We start from the raw sequence: 23,394 nt of genomic DNA on the forward strand, positions 1-23,394 counted from the left end.
TCTTTGGCTGCATTATGCGAATGCCTTGTAAATTTATGGAGCATGCATTCTTGCGCCTTACGGGCACTTATGCGATCGGAACGTGTGCGTGAGCTGCGGTCGCTCGCATCAAGGCCACAACGTCGAACCGCCTCTCTTTGGGGCCCCCAATCCAAGCGATTTTCTAAGATTTGTCAAACAGATTTCATTAGAGAATCCAGCGTCAAATTATAAAATACCAAGAGTAAATTTCTTACTTAAGCATAAAATCAAAATATTCATTAAGAGGCGCTTTTGTTTATTGCCACTTCCAAGATTTTGACAATGAACATTTCAACATACCTAAGTCCGCGCAATTAAGATGAAAGAAATGCTTTGTTCGAGTGGAATAAATTTTCGAGATTGCATCTTCGAAACTAAGTTCGCCGAAAGACTCGTTTCTCCTATTTGTTATAGCTTCATTTTAATCTCATTATTTTCCTGAACTTACTTGTCACTTTTACAATCCTTGACTTTCTTCACAGAACCCGTTTCTTTTACTTCTATGTTCGCTTACTGGAATTATATTTAAAAAAACCGCAATGCTCTCTCAGTCTACCAATTTTTATCTTATACTTAATTCTTTTATTACAACAAATTCTAGCTATAAGAAATAGTTTTATTTATTGTTCATTTGTTACATCATGACATTTGAAAAAAATAATTATATATAACAAAGAAAAATTGTCTGCATTTAAGGAACTCAAGAGTTCATGATCTTCGTGAAGAAATTCGACCAAAGTGGTCCGGCAACACCATGCGCTCCGACACTGCAAGGCCGGCCGCGAGTCAACCGATGTTTCCTCATCGGCCACCGACGCCACAATAATGATCTCTACGGATCCACAGCCTAGATCGCCACATTCCCACTGCTCAGTCGCATCACGAACGCGGTTGTGCGCGTGTTACCAGCACGATTCGTTGCTCTCACTGAAAAGAAACGTTCGAGAGAGGGTCCTCGTTGGGGCCTTTTTTTCACAACGACGTTTCCTCTTTAAGGTCGACGAAGGCTTTATGTAGCAGTCGAGCTCGCGGTGAGTTGAAGAGTATATTCGTTTGATTTCCTATCGCTAGGATTACTTATATTGTAGTGTAACAGTGTCTTTCGTTCCACATCATACACATACACGCAAAGAAATCATGGTGAATAATGTTGTTGTTTTTTATTATGAAATTGTTTAAATTTTTTATTATTAAACTCAAAGTCTTGTTATTGCTTCGGTATTAATTGATGATTTTTAAGTAACATAATCGAGAGTGAAGAAGAGGCGTTTCGCAAATTAACAGATGCGAGAGTACAATAGATAATAAAACTTGATTTTATTTATCGTTCAGTTTCAAGTATACTATTGTAGTAACAAAGTTAATTAATTTAAGATTTAAATATGCAAGTATATATTATTTAGTGCTGATATATAAATGTACTAAAACAGTTAGTTATAAATTGACAACCCGAGTTTAACATTTGCTAAATGTTGTGTCTAAATTTAATGGATTTTTTATTTTTCAGTATCTTCTTCAGTATATCTTGTTCAGTATCAGTGACTTAACAGTTATTTTATGTGTCATGTCATCGAGGTACCATATATATTTATATCGATGTTGTAGCATTTGTTTATCGTCGATTCGCTTAACTTTTAACCAGGAACATTTCCTACTGCCAATGCCGTTGTAATCTATTACTTAATTTCAAGTATGTATTACCATCCACAACAGAATATTATCTCATCTGCTTGAAAAAAGTAGAACAAAAAATTACGTTCCGCACGATATAAGTGAAGCGAAATTGAAGTAAAATAAAGTCTGAAAAACATGTCACAGTTCGGGATAAAACGTTTACAATCGTTGATAAAGTAACATACTGTGTGTTAAAAATGATATATTTAATCTACATCAATGATTTAACATTATTATTAATTATTCTCGCCCCAATGATTCCTATTGATTGATGATTCCTATTTCTATTGATTTATTTACATTAGGAGCGTGAAATTTGACTGAATTGTTCTTCGAAGCAATTTCGAGGGGTCTACAAATGTCTTTTTCCGATTACTGCTTTAATTCCGATATTTGCGCAGCTGTTGAGATGCAGGGGAATCGCAAATGCATTCCACGTTCCACATTAAACGGCAGCCTGACTGGTATTCTTGTGTTCGTACAATGTGCGCTTCTTATCGAGTGGTTATCAAGTTGTTAACTGAATGGACTGTTTCGAGGACTTGGATTTTATCGCTTAATTAGTGTCATGATCTTGCTTAATTGTAGCCGATCGTTTAGCTCATCGCGTATTCTCATCTAGAAAACAGCATCTTTCTTATACGTATTATTATATACCATATTCCGTCATAAGAACAACCGTTCCTCTACATTTTTAATTTGAGATGAGTAACGTATTGTGAAAAATTACATCCTAATAACATACCATTCCAAAATTATTTTAAAAATACATGAACATCTTATCGTAACGAACCCTCAGCAAATCACGATTATCATGCCTCAAAGTTATAATAAGATTGGCTCGATAATATATGATAATAATGATAGATGAGTCGCTTTTCTTATCGCTCGTATATTTCATATTAGTAGACACATGGATTATTTTATTATTAGCGAACTTTGTATTATATATTTTATTTTATTTGACTGTTGTACACACATGCACGTAAACAGATACGAAATATTAAACCAGTCACGGCAGCTGAGATTAGAATAAACAGATAAGATAAAGATACACGACACAGGAGAGAATAGATGCATATTGCAAGAGGCGAGAAGCCGTGCCACACAATTAAAGATGAATCACGCATCGCGCATCGTAGGCTCGTAGTAATTACGAGAAATTACGTAAAAAGATACGCGCAGCGTCCATAGAACTTCACGCTTGTGGGTAGTGCCGGGCTGACCTCCTTCCAAGCTTCAGCTGCAGCGATTTTTGAAGTCGTTCCTCCTCCCATTCGTATATCGTAGATCGTAGATCAGTATATCGCACGGATCGAGAGATTAATTGATTAATTAGGCATTACTTATATAACGGGCAACAGTTTCAAGTTTCTCATGTTGCGATTTATTTATGCTCTTTACGTTGTGTAATATTTCGAATAAATTATTGTTATTCTTTGATTGTTATACGAGCCTGGTCATCCTTATCAATCTTATCGTTGTTCTATTAAGATACGGCCCAACACAGCGTTCGATAGCTCTAAAATTTTAACGAAATGTTTAACAGCAGTGAAGATCGCGCAATGGATAAGATAATATGTTCTTATGTATACTTGATCACGTTTCACAATCATGCACAATCAGCGGAATTCCGCTTCACCTTTCAGGTGCCAAAGAGACTTCATCGCTTCCTGCTCGACATGACTACCGAAGGTAACAAAGGGCCTCCGAGCACTATAACGCTCGGCTTCTCCATATTGACGCATTTTCTACTCGTGGCTCCTGTGATATACATCCTCGTGCTTGCCTTTGGGCATTACAGCTTCTTCTCTTGGCATCCGATTTGCATGTCTCTCGGGGTAAGTAAAGAACTCAGCATAAAAATGTTGCACTAGAGAAAACCGCAAAGTAGTCCATTCTGAATCACCTTCTCAGAAAACACACGTGTCCCGAAAACCAAGATCGACAAAGTAGATCTTTCACTTCGCAAGCACACTTAGAACAGCATGAAAAATAATTTGATGCAACATATTGTTTGAATGTAAAATTGTACTGCAATTATTTTACCATAAAGTATACTATTTAATAATCTTCAATATTTCTCGCGGCGCAGGTCGGTCTGCTGATTACAGAAGCTGTCTTCAGCGTCTCCGGTGAGGCGTACATCGCGTCGAAGCTAGCCAGGCGTAACAGAGTGACGATTCATTGGATCCTGCACGCGATAGGCCTGACCTTAATCGGGATCGGTTTCATCATCATCATCGTCAACAAAGTTAATAACAACAGGGCTCATTTCGCCACAACTCACTCGCAATTAGGCCTAGTAACAATCATACTGTCCGTCCTGGTTGCCTCTTTCGGCGTTGTGGCGAACAACACCACGTGGCTGTATCCACGTGTAAGACCGGTACTGATCAAGATCGCCCATGCTTGCGGCGGCATCGGCATGACCATCCTTTTCCTGGCCACCCTCATCAATGGCACGTACTCTAATTGGTGGCCTGGAACATCCACGGGTAGAGACCTGGTCTTTACCTCGTTCTTTATCGCGGGTGTTTTGATACTCGTGAAACCGATACTCGGCACCATCTCGAGGTGCAGGGTCGTGTTTGGACCACCCTCGAGTGACTCGTAAAGCTTCCCCAAACGCTTCCGATGAAATCTGTTACGTCGGGACGCGAATCAAATACGAAGATTGTCTCGGAAGTAAGATACGCTCGCCGGACAAAAGCAATGAAATTTTGTATGTTGAATTTTTAATAATACTTATAATTAATTTTTTGTAATACCGAAGACTGTCAGTCGTCAAGTGGCATGACTAAATAACACATGAAAGTCAATTTGAATAGCCTGTTGGAAATATTATTGATATTTCTATAAACCTGCATGATCAAGTTTGATTTAAAATTGTTAATTATAAAGCTTTAAATGTCCGGGATGAGTGTCTTACTCTTGATGCAGTCCCAACATGCCCAATGATGATTGGAAAAGCCAAAGATCATAGAGCTAATTCTATTTTTACCGATCCCAGGATTATTATTTGTATTCTAAAAACAAGGCCAGTATCATTGTCAGAAATCAGTATCATGGCAGGAATTTAAAGAGATCTGGCAGCTCGTTTAACATACATATATGTATCAACATTTTATTGATTATACACACGCATCACACATATACATTTACCACACGTTACAAATTTACATATACACGCACACACGCGCATACATATATATTTGTCGATGTGCTCACAATATATATCCTTTATATTTCAATGTACATACAATAACACAACGTATTTATTCCATATACTTATACTTTATATATTATTTTTAGATTATTTATATATATTCTCTTTTAATCACACGTTAACACGTAATTGTCATTCTTATAATAGTTTGAACTATTATTATTAATAATAACTTTCGCAGATCCAATCCTTCTCGTTTCTACTTCCATGAGGCTATTTAAGACTATACAACAATATGTAACACATATATTCTGATTTGTCTATTCAAAACCTGCACGATATAATAATTTCGATCTCATTTGCATTTATATAACTCTCTCCTAATTCCGTCTACAATTGCTCACGGCATTATTGTATTTTGATTGTATATCATTCAGTATGTTCAAAATGTTTTACATTAAAACATTAGTACTTCTTTGGTACTATAATAAAATTATTTTTTTACACAGAAAGTATTTACTCTAATATTAATTGCATGAATCAATCAACATCTGTACGCCCAGAGAAGCGCATTTCCTTCCGCCCGAGATTCATCTTTGAACCTATGATTGCTTCAGGTAGAAGCTTTTTGTTCTACTTATCTTTTTGTTACAAAGAAAAGTGACTTCTTTCAAAAAAGAAAGTTTCTTTTCCTTCTATTGTGTCACTAGGACACATTACTTTGTACTCGCTCTATTGGTTGCTCGTAGTGACGCTAGAACTGTAACATCACGCGGTAATTAACGATTAGCTTTTTATTAGCTTCTTGCATTCAACACAATTGTAACACAAATTGCAACGTAGTGCAAATCTGTCTCAATTTTAATTTTTAACGTCAATTATAGATACACAGTGCAGAAAGCGCAATAAACGTAATGTAATATGAAGAATAAATGATGTATACTTTTGTAACAAAATATATTAAATATTTTCTTTTTAATTACGTTACCGCTGTGTTGTTATCGTTCACAACATGTCACTGCTCTCTTAATTCTACTTATTATCAAGGACAGTTCAATCATTTGACTTAACCGGTATGTGAACCATTAACGAACATTATGTTACTTATTATTTTCGACGGCGAGCTACATGTATAAATAGATTTATAATCAATGTAAGAGGCCATGCCACATAGACAATCTTTTGTATAGTCTCTAGAAACATTAAAATTACTGAACATTTAACTGTGGCTTGGTAGGAAACCCACCGAAGAAAAAGCAATCTAACGGCACTTTCATGATATTAACATTGGCTCCAATTTCCAAGATTTCAGAATATGGCTTACAAAAAGTATATTCTTTCCTTCGCTCTCTCGTTCGAATTCATGTGATCTATAAGATCTATTCACAGCGGTATTCAATGTTATGAACATTCATTTGCAATAGATGAAATTAGAGATCAGATTTTACCTTTAGCTTTGTAATCGTTTATTTTTATTTCTGTTACGGAAATTTCTATATTTATAATTTTGTAATTAAATTACTTTTGATTCTAATTGCAAACCGAGAGTTATTTTTGATTGCTAATTGTCTATTGTCGACTTATAAATGTTAGTCTGCCTATAATTTGCTACATAATGAGGTAGAAATCTTAACATGCCCGATATTTTGATGCAAGAGGATACCTCGATCACAGTGGAAGCACTGATAGAAGTGTGAGATTACTTTCTGTCATCTATGACATTTCGTACAGTAAAAGATTAAATCCTATTGAAGGATTAAAGACTATTCCGAGCAAGACACGCTGTGGGTAATTGGCATAACTTGTACTCTCGTACAATACTTTTCCAGAACTAAGGCCACTCTCGTTACTTTTACAAATTCTTCGACTTGTACGAATTCTTTTTTGAAAAAATTGACAAGGCATCAGCAGGTTTTTAATAGTAATTGTGACAAGCTGAGGTACAATCTTTCGCTAGAATACATATCACTTATTATATCAGAACTATTTCGCATAAAAATAATCGTGACTTTTCCTCGCCATTCATCGCTACTCTGGTACTTCTTCCGCGAATTTGCTAGTTCTAATACGTCTGCTAATTTTTCCTGTTTAGTTTTTTCATTATTATTCTTCCTTCTCTTTGCATATTCAAAATATCTAATCTATTCCCTGAAAGTCTTTGCATTATCAACATCAAAAAGAGATACATGTTGAAAACTTTCAAATACACCTACTGCAAGGGATGATATATGTCGAATTCTTCCTTTTTACACTGCCCATTTCATCTGTAATTTTATAATTCCTTTTTTCTCTTATTTAATAATTAACGTGATAAATATACTTGTATGCATAATAAACTATATATACTTTTCTTTGTCTATTTTTCATTCTCAATAAAAATAACCAACAATTTCCAAAAATAATTATTCGTCTATTGTAAAACGATCATTGACATGCTATATGTATAGTACTTTGAGGACGTGAATGGAACGTCGTCGCCTCTTAATAAAATAATACTGATCGTTCTCATAATTCTCTCTCATTCTCTTTTTTTGGGCAGAGTTCAGACGCAAAACTTGGTAAAATAAAATTATTGATACTATAAGAATACTTGTCCACTTACTTTATATTGAACGTACTGTATCTTTGGCATGGTTTCTCAAAAGATTCGTCGTTGAATTCAAAACGAACGTCGTGTCACACCTGTTACGAGCTAATCAACTCGGTTTTACTAGAATTTTTAAGAATCGATGGTCCGGGGAGTTTTTCAGCGCTAGGTGGTTGCACCAACATGGGCTGATCGTTCACCAGAATCATCGTATCTCGTACCGAGTCATACGTTCCAATAGCTCCTTTAAAGCATTAAAAAATACTGCTATTCAACGATTGTTGCCGTTTAATATACAACTTTAGTGAATATCACAGTTAAAATTAAAAAACTAATTATTCGAGATAATAAAGAATCGTTACCTAGTGAAGGCGTGTGAGTCAGAGCTTTTGATGGTGTCAAAGAATTTTGTGATGCCGGGCCCCAATCGGATGTTGGCTGCAACAATATCTTTACGCGGTCCCATACAGTTTTACCCTTCATACCCTTGCTCTTTTCTTTTTCCGTTTTGTGACAGTTCTCGCTGTTGTCAAATTCATCGTCGTCGTCATCATCATCATCGTCATCATCATAGGTAGATCGTCGACGTCGTACTTTCAGCTGATCCTACAGATTATCATGTATTATAGAAGTGTCAAAGGATCCATAATTAATCAGAGAAAAAGAAGCAATTAACTCTTTGTAAAAAAAACTGTTAAACAAATAAATAAATAATAAAAGTTTATATTCTATTTTGTGAAATTACGTTACTTTAAAGTCAAGGTACATTAATTACTAAGTTAAATAATGAAAGTAAAGAATTATGCAGAATATCAATTTTTAAATTACATTCTGTGCAAATATGAAAAAAATATTTCTATGCATAATAATGCAATACAAAAATCATGACAACTTACTATGGCTAATCCAATTATCACCCAAACGGGAAGCATGCTGATGACCCAGCTTAATGCATTCGCCCATTCCGGATAAATGTAAGCCCCGTACTTTAGCGGCTCATACTGCACCCAATTGAAGCAGAGGATGAAGAACAGGGCAGTCGGCGTGACAACCTTCCACATCCACGTCCAGAAAAATCTCCAAACACGACCTCGGGAGCCGATCATCTGCTGAGCGTCATCCAGAAAGCGATCTGCTCCATATATCCACGCAACAAGAGTACATTCAATTATGGCGATTAACAGGACGGACCAGTTGGCAGCATACTTGTCCATCAACTGCAACCAGTACATGCCGGCCTGCGGAAGACGAAAAATTGTTGGAATAAGTATGTCAAAGATACTGTGAGTAATTCTAGTCTAAAGACGGAGCTTTACACTGTCTCGATAATAAAGTTGAACGATATCAATTACAATTAAGTAATACTCACGTTGGTGGTAAAAATGATGCCACCAGCGTAACCAACTACCGCGGCTCCCAGGACAACCCAGACCTTGTAGCTTCTCAACGTGGGGACACCATCGAGTATTGCCGTAGTGACAGTCTCCATGAGAACAAACTGCGAATCCAGGCCTAGAGTGAGCAGCATGATGAAAAACAGCAGTGACCAAACTGGCGCAATTGGTAGACGAGCTACAACCTATGTACAAAGATTTTCTTCCATCAGTTTAATACACCGATAACAGGCGAAATGTGATCGACATCCAAATTAAAAATTACCTCCGGATAAACGATGAAGGCCAAACCAGCACCTTGATCCACCACTGAAGCTACCGGCACATCGAGCTCATGAGCAAGGAAACCAATCACTGAGAAAATTACCAGGCCGGCGAAAAATGAAGTCCCAATGTTGCTGATTGCCACGATTAAAGAGTCTTTGTAGCAATTGTTGGTGAACTTGTTGTACGAACTCAATGTGATCAAGCCTCCCCAAGCTGGACTCAAAGCGAAAAATATCTGCACTGCTGCGTCTCCCCAGACTTTGGCAGACATTAGTCTTCGCCAGTCCGGAGTTAGATAAAACAATATTCCTTCGTTAGCACCGGGTAATAAAATTCCTCGTATGAAAAGCGCGATCTACGGAAAGATATAGTTGACTCGCAAATATATAATTTCTCGCTGTGCGTATAAAGATGAAAAACAATTCAAGCAAAGACTTATAAGAAATATTCCAAGACGAATGCTTGATAAATTATATTATGTTTTTTCGTAAAATAAGACGCATTGTTTTACTGATCGTTGCTAAAGATATTAATTATATATTAATCGAGCACGTACCAGAACAACGTATGGGAACAACGCAGTAAAGTATACGACTTTGCCTGAAGTTTGAACGCCTTTGCTCAGACAAAGAAACACGATAATCCACGCCAGAATAAGACTAATCGCTATGGGCAGTCGAATCGATCCAGTTTCTTCGATCCCGCTACTAATCCCCAAAACATGATTGCTAAACGCGAGAAAATTTCCTTTACATATTTTTCATTTCACCAAATTATCATTTTCAATTGTAGAAAATAAGTCATGCATTTGATATTCCCGTGTCGTTACTTAAAGTACTCCTCGGCTGGCGGTTTTTTGATAGCACTGGTTATGTTTCCGATCATCAGGCCCATCGCACTCATTTGCGTTGAGTTGAGACATTTTCCTTTAAAGTAAGAAAAGTTTTGGGAAACACAAGCCTCGGCAGTGTCTGGCATAAAGCAATCCTCGGTACTCCATTCTTTTTCGCATTTGCTCCAGGGCAATTCCCAACCACCTGTCCGCAAAATTTTAATTTAGAAAGCTCTCGGGAAAAAGGTAAAAGCTTCATAAAATTAAGTCTGAGGCTATTTGTACAACGTCGATATAAGAGACGCGCATTTCATAAAAGAAGATTAACTTTAAATTTATTTTTTATCATTAAAATTAAGATTGTGCAATGTATGGAACAGATATCCGCTGTAAAAATCAGTATTATTTACCTACGACTGAAGCAAATATGTAATACAACGTCCAGGCGATGATTAAATTATAATAAAGAATAACAACGGAACTAACGAGGACCATTCCATATCCTAAACCGCGAAGCAGAGGACAGAATTGTTTGTAGACCGCCACTGGTCCAAGGCTAGCATATTGCCCTGTACAAAATATCGCAAAAACTGTTGGAACTGTTCATAGTCACAATTTTACCAGTTAATATTTAATGGCTCGATTTTTGTTAATCACCTAAAGAAAGCTCCATAAACATAAGCGGTAATCCAGCTATAACGAGCATTACGGTGAATGGTATCAGAAAAGCTCCGCCGCCGTTTGAATAACAGAGATACGGAAATCTCCAGACATTTCCAAGACCTACACTGTATCCCAGAAGAGACAACAGAAAGTCGAATTTTCCTGTCCAAGTTCCACGTTCTGGATGTTCGTCTTCGCTATCCTGCAAGGACGCTTGGCTATTTGCCACTGAATATTTATCTTCATTCTGTTGGAAAATTGAGGATAAAATTATTCTTTTACATATATTTTTACATATACATATCCTACGAATGAAATATGTTAACATAACAATTCCATTTAAAGTTGTTTAAGATTTATCACGTGTCATTATTTAAATGTGAAAAATATTTGACAAATCAGAATTGCTCATAGTTGAAAACTAATGAAACATTGCTCACATCCAGATCCAAATAAGGACGAATTCTTGAGGATGTCTCCTTCATTCTCTACACTGATTTGCCGCTGTATTATCAATCAATAGTTTCTTCGTCTTTTTATAGCTACCAAGTAGGATCCATTAAAAAAATTAATATGTTAATTGCTAATTTGTTTGGCAAGGGGATTTTCCATTTCTTCGAATATTCCATGCACAGATACTTTCATTGTTTCCTCCAGAGTTCCTTTAAAATCATATGTATTTACGTGTATATATCGTTTAAAGTTAAAATCTGATTTCATTTAATATCTTAAAATGCTATTTCCGCAAAGATTTTGATTCTATTTTATTATTTCCAAGTTTTTTTATTCCCTTTTTTAGAATGAAAGGAAGTAAAAGAATTGAAAAAGATGTCATTTAAAAACATTGGCATTTCGAGACATCGACATTAAGAAACACATGTTTCTGTACACATGAAAAGCATTTCATGAAACGTTTAACAGCCGATTTCTCATACTTCCGGAATTCACCCGGCGGCGATACCCCGATATAATCGATATTGATCACTTTGCTCGCAAAAGACGATAGCAGCGCGTATCCTTTTCAAATACTAATTACTTTGTTAAGACATGTATGATCACCGGCACAAGTCAGCTGATGATCGGAACCTCCAACTCACCCACTAGCCTTGACGGAGGTTCTTGCGTCAAGGTCAAATCCGGATTGTCATCACCAAAATTTCAAAATCACGTTCGGTAGGCTCGCCGCGATCGCGAGGGAAAGGCAGAAACTCAGGAAAAGGGGGGAAAAAGCAAAAGAAAAGGCGAAAAGAGAGAACTGTGAGCAGGGGCAAACTGATTGAACGGCGGAAGCGACCCGTGCCCGGGCAGCTAGCCGGCCTATCTGGCTGCCTGCCCACGGAAGAGCCTTCCCTGCTCTTCGTGGTCCTGTCTCTCTCTCTCCGCCTCTCCGAAGAGAGCTCAACCTCCTGTCACGCTCTCTCCCGTTCCCAGCATCTCTCGTCTCATTCGCCCCCGCATCCAGACGACCTGTCGAGCCTCAAACTCTATACTTGAATCGATCGATATTACTGCTCCTGCTAGCTGTATTCTGGCCTAAACCGTGCCGGCAACCCTCCCTCTCCTTTCGGCCACTCTCACCTCGTATTTCATTTCCTCCCCGTCCATTTTATTGGCCAGGTTCACCCTTGATCGGAGGGAGGTGCGCGCGTGTGCTTGCAGGAGAAGGATATGTGGGACATTATAGATATTATCTATTAGTGAAAGCAGGGTGGACCTATCCGATAACGTTTGACATATGTCGCGAGATTCCTCCGAGCTTCTTCCTAATTATCTACAAAGCTCGTACACAAAGCTCGTCGTAATCATATATTTACAAATTATCATATCCATAATTATATCATATCATAAATATCGTATTATAATCTCGAGATTTTCGGTCGATTTTTGTTTACAATGATATAGACGATAAGCCGAAATTCACGCATTATCAATGTATAGTATCAGTCTCATTTTTATAAAGATATTTTTTTCAATTCTATCCAATATTCTATTCAGAATATCGACGGCTAAAATGCCGACGTTAATTTAGTTTCCATTTAATTATCTGGTATCATTTGTGCCGCTACTGCGTGTATACAGGTCACTTCGACTTCTCACAAAACGTTGTCGGTGCGTCCACCCATCGATTTCCGGTGAGTAATTGTCACCGCCGGCAATAGAAGCTGCTTGTCCTCCCATACAATGAAATCTTCTTGGCAATGTATTCATTGTTGGTCGTTGCTATGATCATGACTGAAAAGTACATAAAAAAAGAGTAGGTTGCTCAACTTCTTGAGAACGTTGGCAGCGTACGTTTTATTTTTGTATTAAATTGGATAAATCCGCGCTTATGGGGAAAGCAAAAGTACGCAAAGGAAACAAATGGCTAAAATGTACCTAAACAAAAGAAACAAGCGACGTTTCCAGACAACAGTTGCGTTAATTTCAGAGTGACAGAAAAATCGTCATCAAGCATTACGAAAACTGCTTGCTTGCCTAAAACGCGCCGTGCCGCGTCACGGCGATACATCGCAAACGATGCGATCTATCGCATTCACAAATCGCGCGCAAGCGTGATTATAATCGACGGTAGTATGCGCCGCTTCGATTATTCGTGGTGACCTGGTGCTGGTTGCAAACGGTAGACGTCAGTAGGCACGGAAAGCAAAAAAAAAAGACAGCGGTGGCTGTTCCCCGTGCGAGTTCTCTTGCCCCGCGAGCCGATCGAGTGTCCTCGCCGATCCACGCGTAAGATCGCGCAGTTCGCGTACCGTCGATCTCCCTAACCTCCAAAGCCGCGCGAGCGCAGCGATTCTCGACGGGAACCTCTTTCTCTCTCTCTCTCTCTCTCTCTCTCTCTCTTTCTCTCTCTCTCGCGTTCGCACGTAGTTCCATCTGTCCGTCCTCCCCGTCCTCCTGCGTGCGATCGCTCCCGTTCTGATTTCCCTAAAGTTCCCCTATTGCCTCGAGTTTTGCCGTCTCTCTATCTCGTGTGTACTCCATCGTCCGTTCGGCGTGGGGGAGAAACGTAATAACGCGCCGAACACATCACATATCCAGAACGGCCGCGGCCACGCGTTTAAAGGGACACGCAGCGAGTGCAACGACGCGCAGCTACGCAGAGTTGGAGGTTGGAAATAGTGCTGAGTTGGACAGCGAGAATCGCATTGACAAACAGACAGCGGTATTGTTGTGCGGAGTGCGGAGTGGCGAAACACGGTGGCACACGACTCGTCACGACGAAGCAGGCAAAATTCCGACGATTTACGGTCTATGAGCGCCAAGGGCCAGGAGGACCCTGGGGAAGATCACGTTTCCAGGTGTCATGAGACTCGTCCTTAGTGTCGTTCGCGAAACGATCGCTTTTCACCGCGTGAAGTAGCCGCAACTGTCTAGCCGCGCGTCTGACAGAGAACTCGTTCCCCTCCGGAAAGACGAGAGCGACAACGAGCGCTCTCTCCGTTTGCTCCGCTAAACGGCGATGATTTTGTGCACAGTCGAGGTCGAATCGACGACGGATACGCGCGAGGACGTTGTCCTCGCCGTTAAAGTCCTCTGCGACCGTGAATGAAAACGTCGTATCGAGATTGTGTGCGGAGGTTTCTACTATCCTCTCCGTTTTATTTTTTTAGCGCGATCTCTCTCTGTGTCTCTCTCTTTCTCTCTTCTCTGTTTCTCTCTCTCTCTCTCTTTCTTCCCTCTCTCTTTCTCTCTTACTCGTACTCGTACTATCTCGTTCTCTTTCAGTAGAGATCGTGCAAGATTTGGTTTGCAACAACGTAGTGCTATGCCTTCGTCACGAGATCACGAAATTGCGAGGATATCTATTATTAGCGCTTTGTTTTGGTGCAACGACACTGTATCCGATTTGGCGGACTGTGTGACGATGCGCGATCCACGACGCTACTTCAGCGAATCCTCCTGCCGTTTAGTATCTTTATGTCACGTTTTATGTGACAAAAAAAAGAGAACAGTGATCTTTGTTCTTTATAAATAATGCGTCTCTCTCGGTGACAGTTCGCGAAGCATCTCATTTTCTCTGAAAATTCGTTAATTTTTTTTTTATTTTTATTTCTGTACACAGATCGGAGTAGATAAGACAAAGCAATTGAGTATTTTACAAGAGACGCGTTTTATATTCAAGTATGTAAACTTGCAGTTGGCTCTGAAATTGTTTTGCCACAAGAAATGCTACTTGATAGACACTGCGAATGCATCTGTCTTACTTGTGCATACTCTGTTATCTCATTATTACCTTTGTAGGGTAGAAGAGGAGAGCCCTTGCAGCGACATGAAGCGCGCAGCTGCAAAAAAGCTTATTGAACGATATTTTTACCAGCTTACGGACGGATGTGGAAATCCCCATTGTGACAATCAGCATTGTGCCTCAAGTGGCAAAGTATGAGTTCAAAATTCATTTCTCCAACTGTAATAACCGCGAGAATAGTTTGGATAATACTCTACTTATTTACTTCATTTGCTTCTTTACGCCAGGTTACTAATCTCACCCCAAATCAAGCAGCTGCTCAAGCGATTCAGTTATTCTCGCAGGAAGCAAGACTTTGCGACGGTACGCAACCCAGTAAAGTTGCTCGGACTATAGAACCTGGACAAACATCACTAGCTAAGAGTCTACCTGTAAAAAATGTCAATTCTACAAGCTCCGATGAAGGTATTCAGCTAACTTGTCCAGTCCTCGGTTCTCGAACCGAAATAACCAAGTGCTAAATATATACAAGTACAAGAAATTTTAGCAAATTTTCTGATTTCTTCTCAGGTAAACAAGAGCTGTATCTCACAGAAGCTAAACTTCTGGATATCATAGAAAAATGTAAAATGGAAGGTTCATATTCTTTATTAATTCGTACATTGGGGGAAGTGTTTTCTTCCGGGAAGGCGTTAAGCATGAGTTTCCGAAAGACTGAGAAAAGCAATTCTCCTTTGGTGGCGCTTCTTGAAAAGGCGCCGGATACCTTGTTAAGGCCACCCGCAGATCTGGATAAAGAGACGGTGCGATCTCTTCAGGGGGAGGACAAAGAACAGGACAGCAGTGATCCATCACCTACAGTTCCTAATAATGACGACACTACCGTTGATTTACCATCGGTTCGCAGAGCGTTCGAGGCGCTTTGGTCTGTGCCAGGTAAGACGAAAGACACTTTTATCCTTTCCATTGTATTTTAAAAGTTATTTAAAGCTATTTTATAACTACTAATTTATAAAATGTAAATAGATAAATTAATAAATATTGTTTTAACTAGGCGAGGTATTCGAGTCAGCTCTGGTCAATGCGCTAGTCACGTTGGCAGATGACATAGAGTTAGATCTGAGAGTATTCCGCATAATGCGCTGGGACAATATGGACACGTTATTACATATATTCCTCATTGTCTTTGAAATTCCGATGCTCGGAACCAGCGAATACTTGGAATTGGTCCTCCACATGTTGTGTAAAGCGTGTAGCTGCCTGCCTATAGTGGCGCAAGCTAAACTGACACGCTTGTGGGCCAAGCACTGCAAATCACGACTCCCGAGTCTTCTGCAGGCGCTTCAAGAGCTCATAACTGTCAAGGTGCGTTTCTCGATCTGCTCCGATTTCGCCGAGTTGACAGATTGCCGAACGATCGTCCTGTGTTATTTATTTACGGAAAATTCGCTAACTTTACAGGTAATAGGGGGTTCCTTCACGCGTGACTACTGCGTCCAAGATGCGGATACTATTACTGCACCGACGAAAGTTATGAAAATTCTGTACTACGCGAGTATGCTGGCTGGTGAACTAGAGGAAGTGGTATCGAGCGACGAGAATGAGTCGGCTAGTAGCGACAAAGGCGCCTCGCGTTCATCAACGTCACAAATCCCCCAGGTATCATTTCTATCACTGCCTCGTGACACACTTGTTATATCGCTTTCCTGTATGATGCAAACGTAACATACGTTTACAGGATCCCTTAGCGACAGAATTGGGGATTACAGCATTGGACGCGCGTAAACCTCTAATACCGTTTACCGATTTCTACAATGAACCGCTCAGCGACGCTATAGAGATGGACAAAGATTTCGCTTACTACAAGAGTGAAGAGCCGATGAAGTTTAGCTTCATGAATTATGCGTTCATTCTTACGCCAGCTACTAAGACCCTGGGTCTGTATTACGACAATCGCATCAGAATGTACAGCGAGCGACGTATGAGCTTTTTGCAGACCGTTGTTGGACAGCCCACCAATCCATATCTCAGACTAAAGGTTTGTAACCTTGACGATTAACCGAGTGATGGGAGGTCAGTACAAATTATGTTTCGTTTAAACAGGTTCGAAGAGACCATCTGATAGACGACGCGCTAGTGGAATTGGAAATGGTTGCGATGGAAAACCCGTCTGACTTGAAGAAACAGTTGGTCGTCGAGTTCGAAGGAGAACAAGGCGTCGACGAAGGCGGCGTGTCTAAAGAGTTCTTTCAACTAGTCGTAGAGGAAATTTTCAATCCGGACTACGGCATGTTCACCACACAAGTAAGGATTTCTTTTGCGATCGAGCGGCTTTGGACGATTTTTTCTTAAATTTCTATGTCTCGTTCTAATCTCACGATACAACCGCGGTAATCACGATCTAGTTCTGCGATACATGGCTGATTCATGCATTTCAGGAGGACACGCAGATGACGTGGTTCAATCCGACGTCATTCGAGAGTGACGCGCAGTTCACCCTAATAGGCATCGTGCTTGGCTTAGCAATTTATAACAATGTGATCTTGGACGTGCGTTTCCCAATGGTGGTTTACAGAAAGTTGCTAGGCAGGAAGGGCACCTTCGCCGATCTGGAGGATTGGAGCCCAACGTTGTACCGAACGATGAAGGAATTGATGGAGTACACCGGAGACGATATGCCGGAGACGTTCATGCAAACCTTCCGAGTGGGTTACAGGTACGGCTTTAACGGCCCGGGTGTACGCGGAATAACTTTTCACGGTTTCATCCTTTTCTCGCAGGGACGTGTTCGGATCAATATCGTTCCACGAGCTCAAAGAGAACGGTGACGAACTGTACGTCACGCAGGAGAATAAGAAGGAATTTGCCGACCTCTATGCGGATTTCCTGCTGAATAAATCTATGGAGCGGCAGTTCAACGCTTTCCGACGTGGTTTCCAGATGGTCACGGACGAGAGCCCGCTGGCGTTGCTCTTCAGACCGGAGGAAATCGAGCAGGTGCGAGATCGATCTTGTGCGATAAATAAACCGCAAGCAGCGCTTATCGAGTACGAGTATTCTAACGTTTTGCCACGCGTTTGCAGCTGGTTTGCGGGAGCAAGATCTTCGATTTCGCCGAGCTGGAGGCGGCTACCGAGTACGAGGGCGGTTACACCGTGGACAGCGAGGCGGTGCGTAATTTCTGGCGTGTGGCGCACTCCCTACCACCCGAGAGCCAGCGAAGGCTCCTGCAGTTCACGACCGGCAGTGATCGAGTACCGGTCGGCGGCCTCTCGAGACTCAAAATGGTCATTGCCAGACACGGTCCGGACTCCGACAGGTACGGAAACGTGCGCTACATTGAATCGCTCCACCGCGTTTCATGCAGCTCATCGTTGTGTCATTTTCAGATTGCCGATAGCACACACGTGCTTCAATGTTTTACTGTTGCCGGACTACAGTACGATAGAGAAACTGCAGGACCGCCTGTTGAAAGCAATCAATTACTCGAAAGGTTTCGGCATGTTATGAATACGTGCCGCGCATCGCTCCACTTTCTTCCTCAGTCTTTCGAATTATACTTCAAGTACACGATAAGATTCAACTCCCCTCGCCATTTTATTCGCAGCTAATCGCTAATCGGAAACCGTGCCAGTGCGCTTAAAATACGACACAAAACACACCGCTTGTGTACCGTGTACCGTCAAGAGTTCTCCTGACATTCGAACAAATTCCAACGAATCAAAAAGATCGAAGACCTTTGTGCATAAAACGGGTATTCTTGGGAAAAAAAACGAGAGAAAAAGAGGGAAACGCTTCGAAACTATCTCCGCACCACCCGCAGGAATCGCTTGTATCATAGTGTGTACTTTTTCTACTAATGTACAAGATAATGAAGACCGATTTTGATGGCCATTCCGAAACGATTGCGAGAAGAAGTGTAAGAGAGACATTAACAAAAAAAAACGCACGACTGCAATGAGTGTAAAAAAAACGCGGGTACCGAACCAGGAGGTACCGCGTCATAGAAATAAATATGTAATTTTAGCGAGACGTATAGATAACAGAATGCGTTCCGGGAACTCAATGGCCGTACAATCGTTGCGTGATTTTATTCGCCGTTGATTCCGTTTCCAACAACAAGAGCAATCTACCAATTTTTTTTGTTTTTTTTTTACCAGAAAAAAAATTCGTCGCTAACGCAGGTCGTTAATTCTAACATAACGGATGGAATTTTAATCAGAAAGTGAAATGTTTATTGATTGTAAAGTATTTAATTGAGAGCATATATATATATATACATATATATTTATGATAAAACGTGATGTAACGAGTCATACGATATTTAGTTTGGGAGTAAACTTGACAAGATTGTCGAAATGAACGTGTAAAGATCATTTACTTGTCTCTGAATTTTTGATATGCAACCGTTTAGATTCCAGAACGCATCTGAGAGCTGCAAAGCCGAAAACAACCCTTGTAGGAGACTGAGCTAATGTCACTTTGAACGAAGGTTTTTGTAAAGGAAAGCAAAAAAACAAATGGCGCTTTTGTATTGTACCTTTCTTTCGATTTCGAACATTTTTCTCATGCATCACACGTCACGGTGGTCAAGTAGTGGAATCGAATAGAGATTATAAATTTGTATAAACGTTTATGAACGTTTAGGCAGCGTTCTTTTCGAACGGCTACCTAAATTATCAGCCGTCTTATTGTTATTCACGTGACAATAAAGCTCTCAAGAGAAAAGAAAAGAGAACGAAGATCTTGTATTTGTGCCTACGTTTTACGTGATTGCGTACATCTACCCTAATGAATTGCCGATTAATTGCTGTACATTTGTAATCAAACTCATACGTACAACTTATTAATGTAAAGTCCCCATTTATTTCTAATATTATTTTGAAAATAAATGATATTAGAAAAGACAAAATCAATAGAAATTATTAGAATAGATATGTTAAAAAAGATAAAAAGTATAGAGTTCTGTTTTACAATTTTTTATTTTTATAGAATTGTTTTTATAAAATATTAACAAATTTCTTTTTTAATAAAAGATGTGACGGAAAGAAGGCACAACAGGATTGAAAAGGTTAGGTTCCACTCTATCCATGCTTAACTAATGCATCGATGGAATTCTAGACGGAGTAATTAATTGATATCGTTTCGTGTTCTTGGTTTGTGTAATTTGCCAGCTCTGTTACTATTTATAAGATTTATAGATTTTTAATCATTGTCCAATGAAACATTGAGTATTTGTTAAATGTACGTGTTAAATATTATTTTTATCTTTTATATTTTCGAAGCAGTATTTCCATGAATAATTTACAAATTATCTAAATTATCTCGGATTTCCTAGTATTGTGCTTAATCTTTTTCGTTTATCAACACTTGAAAAAGCTCAAAACGTCATCTTAAACAAATTTGAACAATTTAAACTGCACACCGCACTGTGGATCAAGAGTCGATTCAGGGTCGACGAGAGTGATCAACCTTCGAATCGATCTTGGGACGGTATTCAATTCATTCCTATAATGAGATAGTTTTAGATATATTATTATTTACTAATTTTTAAATACTAATACAGTTTTGTCTGATTGGCTAACAAATATTTCAGATTTAAAACGACATTAATACAATACAATAACGAACTATACTGGCCATAGTCTATTATCTATATTAAGATCGCCTTAATTATGAGCTCGAGATATTTGTTAGCCAATCAAATAGCTGAATTAATATCTAGAAAGTATACTTAAGACCAACTTGTTACAAGAATGGACTATAAACGCCGCCCTTGCAATTACATTTCTATCGAACTGCATTTTCAAGATTTTCTAGCGCTCCAGAAAATGTTATTACGCATGCTTGAGATTAGACTTGTGATAAGGTCCCACTGATCGCCTCCAACTTGTTGAATGTGGCTAATTCACAAACGTGAACCTTTGACAGGTCTGATCCTCAAGCTTCTTACGATGCTTCCGTAAATTGTGACAAATGATGATTGAAATTGTTGATGGAAAATCCAGACGAGACGATATTGTTTCTTACAGTTTACATTTCCAGATGGACGCGTGGCAACGCGTGAAAAACTTTGAATTCGGCCAGCTCCGAAGTCCGAATCAGTGATTGCATGCACATGCGCAGCGAGAGCAGCCAGCTGAGCAATCTCGTGCGGGCACGTCAGTAAATATCGTAGGCGCAGCCTCTGTTTCAACCACATACATATCTTATCTGCCTCTCTTCTTCAACCCTTTTCCTATTTTTATGAAATATGAAAAATTTTAGAATGAACGTGCATAAATGTATTATCGTATTTTCATATAAAAACTTTTTCGAACATTTTCTACAGGTGATTATACTTTCTAATGCGAATCAAATACTTCTGATGCTGGGCTCACTGCGCATGCGGCTCCGGAATGTCATTGGTCCGAATGGTAGACTACTATCAGTAGTTAGATCTCAGAAATTTCAGTACTTCCCCGACTTTTAAAGTGCTTCCTAAATTTTCACGAAACGATTCCTGCTGTTTCGCTGTACACCATCTGGCCTCTTGAGCAGCGAATTTCTTCCCGTCTAACGTAAATACGACATAACATTACCGTAAAGTTATAACATGAGAAAGTTGATACGCCGACCGGCGTATTGTTATCGGAGTATCCGGTGACATTGTAAAGTATGACGTGTTATTATCACTTTTATGTTTCTTTTTTTTTTTGTTTAGCTCGAGTCGAAAACAAAGGAAAGAGTGGCTCCTTGTAATCAAGGAATCGTGGATTATTACACCGTTGAATCAAGTTTTATATTACACAATATAATACATAAGTTGCATCAGTAAGAAAGAAATTGGGATAAAAGGAGAAAAGGACATACGTTTTATACAAAACTTGAGAGATTAGATAGTAAATAATAGAGAGAGAAGAGAGATAAGTTTATTTTCAATATCAATGTTATTAAGATTTTCTGCAGTTGTTGTCTTCTTCCTGTCAGCTGTCTTCCTCTTAAAGAAGACTGATCGATATTTTAACACAATATTATAATTGAAAAGCCAGATATCCTGTTTTGAGATTCATGTAAATAAGTAAGTAAATAAACAATTGTTTTGTTAATACCAACTGCTTTAAAATTTGGTTACTTGCTTTATATTATACAAGTACTGATTGGTTTATTCATGCACATTTTTATTTTTAAACTTTTTTTTAGATATGTCTAAAACACCAATTACTTTGCTCCAAGAACTGTTAGTTAGCCAAGGATATTGTCCTACTTATGACTATGTTGGTGTAAAGATTAATCAGGCTCGTAGTTTTTTTGTATATAGAGTGGCTTGTAAAAATTTGAGTGCTGAAGGCACAGGAACCACTAAGAAGGAGGCTAAGCATGATGCTGCAAAGAACATGTTGTTATTATTATCATCATCTAAAATGAATGAGACTCAAATGCCATCTGTTCAACCTTTGGTATCTCCCACAACAGATGATGCATTGTGCCTTACTCCATCAAAGACTTATGAAACAGTATCTCCATTAAAGATGCCATCCAGTACCTTTATTAATTATGTTGGAATGTTACAGGTAAGTTGTGCATGATTTCAAACGTTAACTCATCATACAATTAACACCATACAATTTCCTGTGTGTAGGAATTTTGCGTGCAGCAAGGCTTTAGAAATGTAACGTACGAGGTCGTCGAAGAGAGTGGACCGCCTCATATGAGAATGTTCACTATGGAAGCGAAAGTGCAATCATGCATGTTAGGGAAGAGGGGTACAGCGCATTGCAAACAACTTGCTAAACACGAGGCTGCGAGACTGTTGTTGCAGCATCTTCAAAGTTTAAGTGGATCCACACAGACAAATGACCAAAACCTAGATAAGAATAATGGCAGTATTCAAGAGATGTTTGAAAATGGTTCGCAGCTTACATTAGAACAGCTGGATATTAAGCTGGCAAAGTGCGAGCCGGCACGTTCAATTTCGGAACAGACCAAACGGATGGAGACGTTATTCATTACGCATACGAAAACGAGGAGGAACGCCACGCAGGATTGCCTGGTGAAAAATTGTCACACTACGTTTGAGAGGACATATTCCAGCAAGATTCCCGACACCATGAAGGCAAGGATGAGAATGACGTGTGACAAATACGCCGAGCTACTAAAATGCAATCGAATAGATTTAATACAAGAGACGATACGAGATATCGAAGACACATTACAGATTAAGTTACAACAAGTCAGTGTAAACAGCCTTGGAAACAATTATACGGTATGCTTGCGCTTAACGTCCCGCCCGACTATCACACAATTCGGTCTCGGTGAAACTAGGGACAAGGCAAAAGCGCATGCTATGTATAATATTATTTTAACTATTGTAACATTTTTAAATTAGCAATTGGATATTTTGTTCTGACATGTATATGTACATACATTATATATATATATATACATATAATATATAATAACAATTATAAATAACAACACATCATCATTGCATGTGAAATATGAAAAATATTAATATGTTACATTAATGCCTTTGTTAATTCTTCTATTGATTTTGTATGTTGTAAAGTTGGAAATATAATAGTATAACAGATGAAACTATTTACAAATAAATAATGAAAA

General features: G+C 39.1%; 4 protein-coding genes across 7 annotated transcripts; 3 read left to right on the plus strand and 1 right to left on the minus strand.

The window, feature by feature from the left end:
- The first annotated feature begins 881 nt into the window (after positions 1-881).
- Positions 882-5,376, plus strand: LOC105284538 (cytochrome b561 domain-containing protein 2). 2 transcript variants are annotated; one of them, XM_011348150.3, is made up of 3 exons: positions 882-1,052; positions 3,345-3,536; positions 3,791-5,376. In XM_011348150.3, exons 2-3 carry the CDS (start codon positions 3,378-3,380, stop codon positions 4,310-4,312), a joined length of 681 nt encoding a protein of 226 aa, XP_011346452.1. In that variant the 5' UTR covers positions 882-1,052; positions 3,345-3,377; the 3' UTR covers positions 4,313-5,376. The 2 variants fall into 2 exon arrangements, with proteins under 2 accessions (XP_011346452.1, XP_019888886.1); XM_020033327.2 differs by lacking the exon at positions 882-1,052 and having other exon boundaries at positions 1,076-3,536.
- LOC105284539 (sodium- and chloride-dependent glycine transporter 1) lies at positions 5,036-12,105 on the minus strand. 2 transcript variants are annotated; one of them, XR_894890.3, is made up of 12 exons: positions 11,705-12,105; positions 11,048-11,269; positions 10,602-10,854; positions 10,355-10,513; positions 9,942-10,149; positions 9,669-9,840; positions 9,111-9,467; positions 8,821-9,030; positions 8,348-8,689; positions 7,814-8,057; positions 7,467-7,695; positions 5,036-7,128 (listed from the first exon to the last, which is right to left on the minus strand). XR_894890.3 is itself a non-coding variant. In XM_011348151.3 (11 exons), the coding sequence occupies exons 2-11, from the start codon at positions 11,090-11,092 to the stop codon at positions 7,550-7,552; spliced, it is 2,136 nt and encodes a 711-aa protein (XP_011346453.2). In that variant the 5' UTR covers positions 11,093-11,269; positions 11,705-12,105; the 3' UTR covers positions 5,507-7,549. The 2 variants fall into 2 exon arrangements, 1 of the variants encoding a protein (XP_011346453.2); XM_011348151.3 differs by having other exon boundaries at positions 5,507-7,695.
- A 1,253-nt stretch (positions 12,106-13,358) lies between these two features.
- Positions 13,359-19,529, plus strand: LOC105284537 (ubiquitin-protein ligase E3A). The gene is made up of 12 exons (XM_011348143.3): positions 13,359-13,906; positions 14,850-14,985; positions 15,081-15,258; positions 15,364-15,729; positions 15,848-16,158; positions 16,255-16,452; positions 16,532-16,831; positions 16,897-17,097; positions 17,232-17,509; positions 17,574-17,790; positions 17,877-18,112; positions 18,183-19,529. Exons 1-12 carry the CDS (start codon positions 13,860-13,862, stop codon positions 18,301-18,303), a joined length of 2,589 nt encoding a protein of 862 aa, XP_011346445.1. The 5' UTR covers positions 13,359-13,859; the 3' UTR covers positions 18,304-19,529.
- A 228-nt stretch (positions 19,530-19,757) lies between these two features.
- LOC105284533 (RISC-loading complex subunit tarbp2) lies at positions 19,758-23,394 on the plus strand. Of its 2 annotated transcripts, XM_020033325.2 has the most exons (4): positions 19,758-21,353; positions 21,497-21,853; positions 21,976-22,346; positions 22,415-23,394. In XM_020033325.2, the coding sequence occupies exons 3-4, from the start codon at positions 21,978-21,980 to the stop codon at positions 23,159-23,161; spliced, it is 1,116 nt and encodes a 371-aa protein (XP_019888884.1). In that variant the 5' UTR covers positions 19,758-21,353; positions 21,497-21,853; positions 21,976-21,977; the 3' UTR covers positions 23,162-23,394. The 2 variants fall into 2 exon arrangements, with proteins under 2 accessions (XP_019888884.1, XP_019888883.1); XM_020033324.2 differs by having other exon boundaries at positions 21,497-22,346.

The sequence above is a fragment of the Ooceraea biroi genome, chromosome 6 (assembly GCF_003672135.1).
Source record: "Ooceraea biroi isolate clonal line C1 chromosome 6, Obir_v5.4, whole genome shotgun sequence".
In the NCBI taxonomy this organism is placed as follows: Eukaryota; Metazoa; Arthropoda; class Insecta; order Hymenoptera; family Formicidae; genus Ooceraea; species Ooceraea biroi.